Genomic DNA, 13,598 nt, shown 5'->3' on the forward strand with positions numbered 1-13,598 from the left:
TGTGTGCCAGGAAGAAAGTCCGACACATTAGATCTGGCATATTTTTAGTGTAGACTGGCCAAAAAATGAGAAAAACCAAGTAAAAATGAGAACTCCTGCCAGGATAGCCCAGGACCCCGGCCCCTTGTTGCTCCCTCAGATGCCGGATCCTGAATTGGCACTCAGCCCTTCAGCTCGACCTCTCTGAGAAGACCTCTGACGATGTGCAGTGAAGATGGGCTGTCTGAAACAATGCACTCAGCCCTTCAGCTCGACCTCTCTGAGAAGACCTCTGACGATGTGCAGTGAAGATGGGCTGTCTGAAACAATGCACTCAGCCCTTCAGCTCGACCTCTCTGAGAAGACCTCTGATGATGTGCAGTGAAGATGGGCTGTCTGAAACAATGCACTCGGCCTGTCACGGGGGAAAAGCAGACCTAGGGAGAACACTGTTCCCTTAAAGATAAGTCAATAGAAGAAAACCACCAACACGAGTCTTTGAAAAAGAACCTGTGTGATATGGAGAGAATAGAGTACACAAAAATAAAAAATATTTTGGTAATCATTAGCATAGGGGAAAAAACAACAACTCATAGTCTCAATATCCAAAGATAGGAAACAAAAGCTATGGTAAGAAAGCATTAAAAAACAAAACAAAACAAAAAACCCAGTAAGCCTAGAAAAATGTAATAGGAAAATAATAAGATGTATTAATTTTCCTAACAAATAAAATGGATTAAATACTTCTATTAAGTGATAAGATCTCAGATGATATCAAAGTCAAAATTCATTATACTGTTTTTCAAAGACATGTTTAAAGCAATATAACTTAGTTAGAATGCCTGAAAAGTAAATATCTTGGCAAACAAGATCAGCGCAAACAAAAGAGGAAGAGGTAGAATTCAAAGTACACAACAAAGGTAACAAAATGCAGTATTTTAGATAAATATAATGTGTGTATTTGAGTGAAGCAAACTCCCAAATGTGTTTACATAGAATAATAAGGCTTAGAAATACTTAAAGCAAAAATGAGAAGAATATATAAACTAATACCTCGCACAAGCTAAGGCATGAAATGACAGAAATTGAAATCGCAGTGGAGATTATAATGTGCCTCTCTTCTAGACAGATGAAGCAGAAAATAAATAAGGAAATAAAAGATATAAGTAACAAGGTAAATGTTTTAAAGCTACATTAAAAGTAGGTTTAAAAGTAGAGAATAAAAATAATTTTTTAAAATAATTTTATTTTTTTAATGGGGCGACATTAATAAATCAGGATACATATATTCAAAGATAACAAGTCCAGGTTATCTTGTCGTTCAATTATGTTGCATACCCATCACCCAGATTCAGATTGTCCTCTGTCACCTTCTATCTAGTTTTCTTTGTGCCCCTCCCCCTCCCCCTTTCCCTCTCCCTTTACCCCTCCCCTCGTAACCACTACACTCTTATCAATGTCTCTTAGTTTCACTTTTATGTTCCACCTATGTATGGAATAATGCAGTTCCTGGTTTTTTCTGATTTACTTATTTCACTTCGTATCATGTTATCAAGATCCCACCATTTTGTTGTAAATGATCCAATGTCATCATTTCTTATGGCTGAGTAGTATTCCATAGTGTATATGTGCCACATCTTCTTTATCCAGTCATCTATTGACGGGCTTTTTGGTTGTTTCCATGTCCTGGCCACTGTGAACAATGCTGCAATGAACATGGGGCTGCATGTGTCTTTACATATCAATGTTTCTGAGTTTTGGGGGTATATACCCAGTAGAGGGATTGCTGGGTCATAAGGTAGTTCTATTTTCAGTTTTTTGAGGAACCACCATACTTTCTTCCATAATGGTTATACTACTTTACATTCCCACTAACTGTGTATGAGGGTTCCTTTTTCTCCACAGCCTCTCCAACATTTGCTATTACCTGTCTTGTTAATAATAGCTAATCTAACAGGTGTGAGGTGGTATCTCATTGCCATTTTGATTTGCATTTCTCTAATAACTAAATAAGATGAGCATCTTTTCATATATCTGTTGGTCATTTGTATTTCTTCCTGGGAGAAGTGTCTGTTCATGTCCTCTTCCCATTTTTTTATTGGATTGTTTGTTTGTTTGTTGTTGAGTTTTATGAGTTCGTTGTATATTTTGGATATTAGGCCCTTATCTGAGCTGTTGTTTGAAAATATCATTTCCCATTTAGTTGGCTTTCTGTTTATTTTGTTATCAGTTTCTCTTGCTGAGCAAAAACTTCTTAGTCTGATGTAGTCCCATTCATTAATTTTTGCCTTCACTTCTCTTGCCTTTGGAGTCAAATTCATAAAATGCTCTTTAAAACCCAGGTCCATGAGTTGAGTACCTATGTCTTCTTCTATGTACTTAATTGTTTCAGGTCTTATGTTTAGATCTGTGATCCATTTTGAGTTAATTTTAGTACAGGGGGACAAACTGTAGTCCAGTTTCATTCTTTTGCATGTGGCTTTCCAGTTTTACCAGCACCATTTATTGAAGAGGCTTGCTTTTCTCCATTGTGTGTTGTTGGCCCCTTTATCAAAAATTATTTGACTATATATAAGTGGTTTTATTTCTGGACTTTCTATTCTGTTCCATTGGTCTGAGTGTCTATTTTTCTGCCTCTCTTCTAGACAGATGAAGCAGAAAATAAATAAATAAGGAAATAAAAGATATAAGTAACAAGGTAAATGTTTTAAAGCTATATTAAAAGTAGGTTTAAAAATAGAGAATAAAAATAATTTTTAAAATGGAGAAAACATTTTTCCCTAATGCTCAGAAAGCACTTACAAAATTTGATCATATGTTAGTTTAGTAATAAGTTACCAAAAGCACAAATCATACAAGACAGATTAAAATGTAATGAGATGAGAAATTAATAACAAAAGTTTAAACAAAAAGACCAACCACTTGGAAATTTAAAATGTATTTTATTGGGACTTCCAGTATGAACATGGCTGCATACGTCAGCATTTTCCCCCTTTTCTTCTGGAAATCATTCAAACCCACAAACTCCATTTTCAGTAAAAGTTGGAAACAAATAAAACTCGCAGACTCTAAAATACATGTAAAGGTTGTCCAAAGGCAATGAAGATTGGGTAGAAGCCACTTGGCGGTAAATTAAGAGAAGATGCATGGAAATGATGAAAGGCCATGGTGGTAGCAGATCTCAGAAAATCCCATACTTTCTAGTAAAAGAATGCTGGTAATTATTTAAGATAGGTTATAGGTACATGGGGGCTTATTATCTATTCTCTTTACTATTGTGTTTGCTTGAGAATTTTATGATAAATTGTTAAAAAAATATAGTTCCTGAAATTGAGGTTTAACCATAATATATAAAAGTTATATCCCTTGTTCACCATAGTGGATGTGGGAACTGGGAAGATGGGCGCAGGCTGGTGGCAGAAGCCTCTAAGAGCCGGTTTGGTTCAGAGAAGCAGAGAACGTGGAGCAACACAGGAGTCCCAGACGGGCCATATTTGCAGGAAGTCGTCTGCATCAGTGGTAGAAAAAGAAGTAATTTGTCCAGGAAAATCCGGAACATTTAGTGACAAGTAATAATAAAAGAAGTGACACTGCATTAATTCAAAAATACTATGAAAAAAGAAGACAAAATATAAATCATAACTTTACCAAAAGAAGAAGCTATGCTCTGACCAGAAAAATTTTGCCAAGGAGTAGACAAGATGAAATATTTTGCTATAAATTTTTTAGAAATGGGCAGTCAGAGTGCAAAGCAGAAATGAAAGAACTCAAGAGATCATGAGATGAGAAAAGGCAAAATATGAGCTGATAAGATTCAAGAAAGGATGAGGAGGAAGCATGAAAGTATAAGAAGCCCAGGGCAAAAAGGCCACAATGGTAAACACGGTCAGGGGCATAGAGGACAGAAATGATAAAAGTAAGCAAAGCAAAATAGAAATAAAGAAAGAGTAATAATAAAGGAAGAGAAAATGACATATAGAAGTCAGGGTAAGGAGATCCAACATTTGCATAATTGGAGTCTCTGAGGAAGACAACCAAAACAATTAAATAAAACAAATAAACACTTAACAGTCTAATAAAACCTCACAAATACGGAAAAATACTTGAATATACATATTAGAAAGTCCAGTTTGTGTAGGAAATATTTAGCCTAATTGGTCAGTCCTGGGACATATCCTGGTATATGTTATTGGACTGCAGAGATAAGGAATGTTTTGGAGTAGTCATCCATCTTTCCTTCCAAAAAACATTGTAATTTAAAATAAGAAATAAATCAAGGTGGCTTCAATTTCTCTTGATCATCAAGGACAGAAAGGGTGACCAAGGATTTTTACTTAGCCAGGCTGCCTTTCAGGCTCAAAGGCATGCTGTTCAGGAGCAGATAATGTGGTTCCCAGGAGCCCATCCTGAGGAACTCGTAGGGAATGAACTTTAGCCAATGAGGAGATAACTGGGAAGACCACAACGAAAAGACGGGTTGTGATCATGTTTTATCTTAGACCTATAATCAAAATAAATGAAAAGGTGAAGGTAACAGGTCAGAACGTAAATACATATACTGAACTCTAGAAGTGACGAAACTGACAAAACTTAGGGGGAGAAGAAGAAAAGGTAAAGTGATACAAAGTGAAGACACTGATGGCTATATTATAGAACAAATAGTGTTGACAGATCATGTTTAAAATTGGCAAATCAAATAATAAGAGTATAAGCAAATTATAAGCAAACTGTACAGGGGTAAATATTAAGGAATCTAATAGTGTCTAATAGTGAGTGATGGAAAAGGAGACAGCAGGAGATAAAATTTGATTAATTTATCATTGCTATAGTAGGGAATTTATAAACACTGTCCCTAATGACATAAAGGAATAAGAATATTATTAATATATATATGATAAATTTATAATAATATTAGAATAGAAACTCAGGTCACTGTTTATATCAGAAGAAACACACACAAACACAAAACTGACCATAAAAGCAAAGATTAAACAAAAATCTATGAAACTAGAAAACTATAAATATGTAACTATGTAAATATAAATGTGAAAGCAGACTAAACATGTGTGTCATATCAATCACTTATTAATAACAGAATTTAAGTCAGATCTCAAAGCAAAACCTAACTCTAAAATAAAGAGATTCATAAAGGCTGAAATAAAAAACAGGGAAAATGTGTCATTGTCAACTGCAAGTAAAAAGCAGAAGTCACAATCTTCCGTCTTGCTATTAGACACGAGTGTATTCAAGTTTCCAAAAGTGAGACAAAGGATGACACTTAATAATGCTAATTGGTGCAATTCCAAGAGATGATAGTTTTAAGAATACCTCTATGCTGAATAATGCAACATCAATCTTTATACAACATCAGTATTTACACAATAGAAATTATAGAAGATACAAAAAGAAATGGAAACATGCTGGTAGGTAGGGGGAGATTGTAATTCTCTTCTCTCAGTTCATGTCAGAACAAAGGGACAAAACTGTGAAAGGATATAGAAAAACAGCATAATCATTAATTTGGTTAAACCCTGTAGCCTGAAAGCAGAGAATACAGTATAAAAACTGACCATGTAACAGGCCAAGAAAAAAACCTTAATAACTTTCAAAAAGTGGCAATGTCATTGACAATTTTTTTATTATAATTGCTATAAAACTAGAACTTATCCTGACCAAGCAGTGGCGCAGTGGATAGAGCATCAAACTGGGATGCAGAGGACCCAGGTTCAAAACCCTGAGGTCACTGGCTTGAATGAGGGTTCATCTGGCTTGAGCATGGGCTCACCAGCTTAGCATGGGGTCGCTGGCTTGAGTGTGAGATCACAGACATGACCTCATGGTTGCTGACTTGAGCCCAAAGGTTGCTGGCTTGAAGTCCAAGATCATTGGCTTGAGCCCAAGGTCACTGGCTTGAGCAAGGGGTCACTTGCTCTACTCCCAGTCAAGGCACATATGAGAAAGCAATCAATGAATAACTAAGGTGTCACAAGGAAGAATTGATGCCTCTCATTTCTCTCCCTTATTATCTGTCTGTCCCTATCTGTCCCTCTCTCTGTATCTCTCTCTGTCTCTGTCATAAAAAAACAAAAAACAACCCCCCCCCCACAAAACTAGAACTTAATAACAAGATCTGAAGGCCCAAATCTCTACAATCTAGAAAAAAAAAGTTAAAAACCCTCTTTAAAAATTTTTTTATTTTTTTAGCAATTCTTGGTGAAGAAAAAAATACAAACCAAAATTACAAAATATCTGGAAAATGATAAAATGCTTTATATTAGAATTTACTTAGCCCTGGCAGGTTGGCTCAGTGGTAGAGCATTGGCCTGGCATGTGTCCTGGGTTTGATTCTTGGTCAGGGCACACACAGGAGAAGCGACTATCTTCTTCTCCACCCCTCTCCTTTCCCCTTCTCTCTCTCTTCCTCTCTCTTTCTCTCTCTCTTTCTGTCTCCTTTTTTTCTTTCCTGCAGCCATGGCTGGATTAGTTCAAGTGCATCGGCTTGGGCACTGAGCATGGCTCCGTGGAGTCTCTGCCTCAGGCGCTAAAAATAGCTCGGTTGAGAGCATGGCCCCAGATGGGCAGAGCATCGGCCCCAGATGGGGGTTGATGGGTAGATCCTCATTAAGGCATATATGGGAATCTATTTCTTTATCTCCCTTCCTTTCACTTGGAAAAGAGAAAAAAAAGAATTTACCTGTTATAGCTAAAGCAGTGTTCAAAGGAAGTTATAGCTTTAAAAGCTCATGTTAATTAAAAAGAAAGAATGAAGACTAATAAAGCATCTGACTCTTGGATCAAATGATAAAAGTAAAACTATGATTATGGAATGCCAAGAAAATGAAAATGAAGGCATAATACAGCAAAAACAAATGGGGCAATGCCAAGGCAATAGTAAGAAGAGGCATTTTCATAGCAATAAGTATTTTTCTAATCAGACTAGAGGTAGCAAGGTAAATAAAAGTTCACTTGAAATTAGAATTAAAACAACTTGAAACAGTAGAAAGAAAAAATTAAAATTAAATCAGAAATAAGAAACTAGACTAGAGAAAATGGTACAATTGACAAATAAAAACACTGGTCCTTTGATTGAAATAAATCAACTATCTAAATACGTAGAACAAGAAAAAGTTAAAAATGATACACATCAAATGTTAACCAAATAATTAGTTTCTACTTTGGGAATCAAAATATAAGGCAAATAATGTTTTCTTTATACTTACGTGTATTTTGTAATTTTTATTAATGAACCTACATCACTTACATAATTAATTAATTCTTTCTTGGAAGAGATAGAACTTGAGCTAGACCTAAATGAGAAATAATATTTAGCAAGAAGAGAAAGGAATTTACCTGAAGTATCTTGACTGTCAGATTCAGATATAACCAACTTAGCATGGATGTTAAGTTGTTGAATCTCATTATTAGGTATATTTATTTTATCATCTACAATAGAAAACCACTACTTTGTTTAAATCTAAGCAATTCCAAAACACTGTCTTAACAAATAAAAGTTATTGCCTGTTTGAGAGGAATGAAATAAATAAATTGAGTTCACAAATTTAAAGTGATGCTCCGAAGACATACTTGGTCTTGTTTTTGATACCATTGCCATTGAGACATTCTGGACAGTGAGCACTGGGGCTTGACATGCTGACCCATGAATTTTCCAGAGTTCTGCTTTGATCTTCAAACAAAACGTCAGTTAGCTTTTTATGTGTTTGAATATGATCTTACTCTCTTAAAAAATGCACCACCTATGTATATACTGGCTCTCAGAATACCACATTAACTAGAAAAGCTGAACAAATGTCTTTCTCTCTTCCTCCCTTGTCCTGGTTTTGTCCTCTCTCTTTCATCTCCACTGTGTGCATTCTCATTATCTGTCCTTGTTCTTCCTTCCCTCTCCTGCTTCTCTTCCTTCTTGGACCCCATCTCTTATTGCCGCCACTCCCACCTGCCTTCCTCTTTGCCTGTCTTCCTCTCATTTGCTGTGGCCTTTCCCTCTCACTTTCTTCTCTGTCTCTTCTCTTTCTCCCTTCCCTCAAACACTATCATGTTTTCTCCTTTTTTTTTTTTTTTTTTTTTTTTTTGCTATTCCTCTCTCTTCTCTCTTTCACTGTCCCCTTCTTTTGTTCCTGCATATGGCAGGTCTATGACACACAACTGGAGAATGTGGAAGCCTTTGAGGGCCTGTCTGACTTTTGTAACACCTTCAAGCTCTACCGGGGCAAGACTCAAGAGGAGCTGGAGGATCCGTCTGTCATTGGGGAATTTAAGGTAAGTCCTTGAAGACTCTTCACCCAGGGAGGCCTACGAGGGGCAGTCAGTGAAGGGGGCAGGGCAGGGGTGCTGTAGTAATGTCCAAAATGGCTGTAGTGCTGATGTTGGTGACCAGGTGGGTGATGGAGGTGGTGACAGTGATGCTGACGCTGTTGATGCAGAATCAGATGGTGGTGATGGGATGGCATTGGGCTTGGTGACCTCAGCAGTGATGACTCTGGCAGAGGTGAAAGTAATGGTCATAGTGGTGATTGTGTTGGTGACAATGATGAGAAAAATGAAAGCTGACTCCTCATTCTTTTTAGGGTCTTTTCAAAATTTATCCCCTCCCAGAAGACCCGGCCATTCCCATGCCCCCAAGACAGTTCCACCAGCTGGCTGCCCAGGGGCCCCAGGAGTGCCTGATCCGCATCTATATCATCCGAGCATTCGGCCTGCAGCCCAAGGACCCTAATGGGAAGGTAACATTTCTAGAGCACTCGCCTTCACCCAGAGGTACAAATGGGCTGCAGAACCTGGACACAGCTCTGCCCTAGGGAGTTCACAGCGATCTAGGGAAACCGGACAAATATACCAAACTGAGATGTGGCCGGATGGAGCTTGAACATGAGCCAAGTGCTCTAGAAGTTCAGAAAAGGCCAAACTCAGTACGGACACTGGAATAATGAGGAAGGCTTCCTGGTTGGCAGGGAGGGAGAAGAAAGTAGTATTTTAGAAGGCATCAAAAACCTCAGCAAAAGTTGGCCAGAAGACTTCTCAGGGTGCGTTTAGATAAGGCGTGAGGACAGGCGACATGAAGGTGCAGGCAGGGACTGCACTTCGCAGGACTTTCCCGGGTGGGGGAGAGGAGCAGTGGGAGGGGACCGGTCACCCTGCCGTGCCACGATGGAGCCTGGGGTCCAGAGAAAAATCAGTAATACTGATCTTGTCTTCATTTAAACTTTTGTTACTTATGGTCCGTTGGCATTAATTTTAATTTTTAAAATATTGCATTAAAATATCGTTTATCTTGATTACTGAGTTTTTTTTGGCCCTCCCTACAGTTGTGTGCCTGAGGCAGGTGCCTCAGTGCCTGTCTAGCCCTGGCCCTGAGTGAAAGAGGGGAGCTTGGAGGAGGGCCAGAGTCTGGAGTCATTGGGAGGGGGTGGGAGAGAGGCAGAGTCAAGCTGGAAAGAGAGAGAGGGAGAAAGGAGGAGAGGCAGGGGTGCGGGCAATTGGATTTCAGAGGTATGAGCCGAGGCTCATCTCCTGCCCCCTTAGATAGGCACAGACCTAGCATATGTTCTTGCAGTTGTGGATAAAGGCCTGGTGTCCTACCCTTGGAGCTCTGCTTTCATGGTGAGAAGTCACAGTTGCCCTTTCCCTTCTGGGAGGTCACAGAACAGAATGGAGCCATTCCCAGACCAGGCAGCACCAGTGGTCACCATGATGTCTTTGTGGCCAATGGTCAGTTCATGTACTTCAAGACCTCTTGATGCTGAGACTGACCCTGAGCACTGTCCGGCCCCAGCTGCTTCTGGAGGCCAGTTGAGGGATGTTGTTGCTTGCAGGAGGCGTTCAGGGAAGGCCAGTCAGGGCTGGGTTGGGTTGACCAAAGCTGCCTATCTTTCTCCCTTTCTTTCTGCTGAAGCAGAGGTCACAGAAAGGACAGCAACATGGCCCAATTACAGGTCATACACACTGGTATGCTTCTGAGGATATCAGCCTGGCCCCCACCCACCTTCTCCCAGTGGGAAAATGGATTAGGGGTATGGAGGACTCAGGTACCCCCCCGTCCACTACTGAACGATGGCTAGAAGCCCACTTCAGGGCCGAGTAGTGTCGCATGCAGGATAGGTTCCCCGGCCTGGCAGCTTCACAGAATGGCAACTCCTTGATGGCTGACCGCCTAGTCCCATCCTGAGGCAGAGGACTGAAGAAGCCACAGAGGCGTGTGGGGAAAGTGATTTCACCAAACTCTTTGTCTCCCTCCTTCAGTGTGACCCTTACGTCAAGATTTCCATAGGGAAGAAGTCAGTGAGTGACCAGGATAACTACATCCCCTGTACTCTGGAGCCAGTGTTTGGAAAGTAAGTTGGCGGCAGCCTGGGTCTTGGGATGGAGGTGCCAGTCTGGATCACCCACAGCCCAGTGAGGCAGACGTGGCTGCTCCCGGAAAGCCCCCGGTTCTCAGAGCAGGGCTGTATTCCCTGAGCCTTGCCTGTCCAGGGGGGCCGGACCTCAGCTATTCATTTTGTGTTCAAGGCTTGAGTCCTGGCAGAAACTCCTAGCTAAACACGTAAACAATTACCTCAAAGATGAGAAATCTAAATAGAATCCCAGAGCATGCATTTGCTAATTAGTCTCTCTCTCTCTCTCTCTTTTTTTAGAGTAACTTTTCCTTTGGAATAATTTTAGATTTACAGAAAAGTTACAAAGATAGTACAGTTTCTGTGTGCTCTTTTTCCAGATCCCCCGCTGTCGACATCTTTCTCAAACCATGGCATATTTGTTAAAACTAAAAAAATTGATATTGGTACATTACTCTTTACTAAACTCTAGACTTTATTAGGATTTTATCAAATTTCCCATTTATGTCCTTTTACTGCTCCAGGATCTAGTCCGGGAACCCACGCAGCATTTAGTGATTACTCTTTTTTAGGTTACACCTTTGTCTGTATTGGATAGATGAAGGAGGATGTGCACTCCGGACAGTAAAACGCTTCTTGCAATCTAAGAGCAAGGAAAGGGAAGATGAGTGTCCACGGCATGGGAGTAGCTACCGGCGCCCTGATTTGCTTGCTCTTTGGATGCAAGCTTATTCAGGCCGGAGAAAGAGAAGCAGAGGGAGGCTGGTGGCTGTTTCCCTAGCACTTGTAGGAGTTGGCGTGTGGTGGCCTAATACTGTTAAATGAAACATTGAATTCATAAGCCAGCATCTACTGAGTTATTTGTGGTCACTCAGCCCTGTAACAAGGACCCAAATCAGCCTGGGGAAGGGCTGTTTTTTTGTTTTTTTATAAATAAATTTTTATTTTAATGGGGTGACATCAATAAATCAGGGTACATATATTCAAAGAAAACATATCCAGGTTATCTTGTCATTTAGTTCTGTTGCATACCCATCACCCAAAGATAGATCGTCCTATCCAGTTTTCTTTGTACCCCTCCCCTCCCCCTCCCCCTCCCCCTCCCCCTCCCCCTCCCCCTCTCCCTCTCCCTCCTTCCCTCCCCCCACCTCCCGTAACCACCACACTCCTGTCCATGTCTCTTAGTCTCGCTTTTATGTCCCACCAATGAGAAGGGCTGTTTTGAAAGTGAAACAGTCTTGGGCAGTGATGAGCTCCCCGCCAAGCTGGAACTGGAGGGAAGGGCTGAAGAGGGGTTGGGGGTGGGGTGGGAGCTCTGTTTGGTGAACTCCAGTGGCGGGGATGGGGGCACAGGCTCATGGCAACTGAGCGCAGACAGGGCCCGTCCACGGTGCGGGGGTGATGGAGGTTGGCACCCAGGGCCAGTGGGAGAGTGCGTACAGAAACCCACACCTCCCACTTTGTCTTACCAGCCCCTCCAAATCGTGGCCAAGCTGGTCTGCCTGGGGTTCCAAGCCTTCCTCAGGTCACAGCAGAAACTCTTTTTATAAGTCATGTAAGAACAAGCACAACTCAAGGGATATAATCCAAACACAACTTTGTTTTTGCCTGCCGGTACCCTGTAAACATTCTGTGGGTGTTACCTTCCTCATTCCCTAAGTGGAAACTGTGGCAGGCAGGCAGGCAGGCAGGCAGGAAACTTTCCTGCTCATGTTTAGACAGTCCACTTTGTCGTAAACCCACAGTCTCAAGCTGATAACCAGAATGCCCATTCACGTGTAATTATAAACACCCTGGACGGCTCGGGGGGAGCTGTGCCCCTCTCCCAGCTGGTCCACTCTGTGCACAGCACGTGGAGGCGTGTGTGGAAGGATGGCTTTGTTTTTCTGTCTAGTGTATCTCCCCTCCCCACCCCGGCTAGCCACCGAGGTCTCTGACCCGTGCAGGGCCAGGACTAGGGTAATGTGTTAGAGGAGAGAGCCCACCTCACTGGCCCTGTCATCCTGACACCCTCTGGGTCTCCAGTGTTTAAAGCTGATTTACTTTCTTGTGGTGGATTTCCAGAGAGCTCCTCTGAGTCTTCCCACTGCAGCTCCTGGGACATGGCAGATACTGTGTCCCTCTTGCTGGTGGCCTCCGTTCCCTGGTTCCCAGATGGGCTTCCCCAGTCTCCCTGTTGGGTCCCCAGGTCCCATGGGGCAGATTCAAAGCGATTCTAGTCTGGCTCTGTGGCCCAGCCAAGATGGGAGCAGTGCAGCTCCTTCCACACGGAGCCGCTCTCTCCTCCGCCACAAGCTCTCTCACCTTTCCTGAGTGTGTCAGGCACTAGGCTTTTGTCTTCCGCCTCCAGAGAACTCACTGTGGAGCAGGACCAACACCTCCAATTTGACCCCCATGGGGCATGGGGTCTTAGAGCATAGCAGGAGCTGTCTCCAAAGAAATTTCTTCACAAACCCTCTCTCTGTACTACTCTGGAAATAGGTGTGATTCCCCAAGAGCCCTGAAAATGGGTCTCAGGACATCCCCTTGGTGAATTCCAGAGCTCTGGTGCCTTGCTCTGGACATTTCTTGTCTCCTGGTGTCCTGGTGGAAACTTCAGTTTCAATTCATTTGTTCCTTCTATGGTCCCTCAGATGGCTGCTGTGTGCCTAGCCCAGATTATTTGGGGAAATCACACATACATCTCAGATTAGCCCGGTACCAGTAGTGGAGTGCTGTGGGTGTCGTGTGTTAAGAGCTCCACGAGACCCAAGGAGGGCGACCATCCTGGGAGGGGAGAAGGAAGCCAGGGATGGCTTCCAGGCCCCTCTTCTAGCCTTGCTGCCCTCCTGAGTGCCCACTGAGTGTGTCTAGGAGCCAGCATCGTCTGTCCTAACGTCTGCCCACTCCTGCAGGATGTTCGAGCTGACCTGCACTCTGCCTCTGGAGAAGGACCTAAAGATCACTCTCTATGACTACGACCTCCTCTCCAAGGATGAAAAGATTGGGGAGACGGTCATCGACCTGGAGAACAGGCTGCTGTCCAAGTTTGGGGCTCGTTGTGGGCTCCCACAGACCTACTGTGTGTAGGTGCACGGGGCAGGCTGCTTCTCTGACAACAGTCCTACCCCCTGAATATCGAGCACTTCCTATGCGCCAGCTCTGGGCTGAGCACTTCACAGGTGTTCGCTAGCTCAGCCCAGCTGGGGTCTTGCCCTGGCTCCACAGATAAGGAAACTGAGGCCCAGAGATGTTATGGCTTATAAGTGGTGGGATTAGGATCTGAACCTG

At 42.3% G+C, this 13,598-nt stretch overlaps 1 protein-coding gene across 16 annotated transcripts in view; it reads left to right on the plus strand.

Moving 5' to 3' along the window:
• DYSF (dysferlin) overlaps nt 1–13,598 on the plus strand; it is a 224,706-nt gene that overhangs the window by 191,285 nt on the left and 19,823 nt on the right. For all 16 annotated transcript variants that reach the window (XM_066267354.1, XM_066267358.1, XM_066267356.1 and 13 more), the window contains 4 exons: nt 8,128–8,256; nt 8,565–8,720; nt 10,237–10,328; nt 13,223–13,393. In XM_066267354.1, the coding sequence (XP_066123451.1) occupies nt 8,128–8,256; nt 8,565–8,720; nt 10,237–10,328; nt 13,223–13,393 (548 nt within the window). The remainder of the gene's footprint in view (nt 1–8,127; nt 8,257–8,564; nt 8,721–10,236; nt 10,329–13,222; nt 13,394–13,598) is intronic.

The sequence above is a fragment of the Saccopteryx bilineata genome, chromosome 3, assembly GCF_036850765.1.
Source record: "Saccopteryx bilineata isolate mSacBil1 chromosome 3, mSacBil1_pri_phased_curated, whole genome shotgun sequence".
NCBI lineage: Eukaryota > Metazoa > Chordata > Mammalia > Chiroptera > Emballonuridae > Saccopteryx > Saccopteryx bilineata.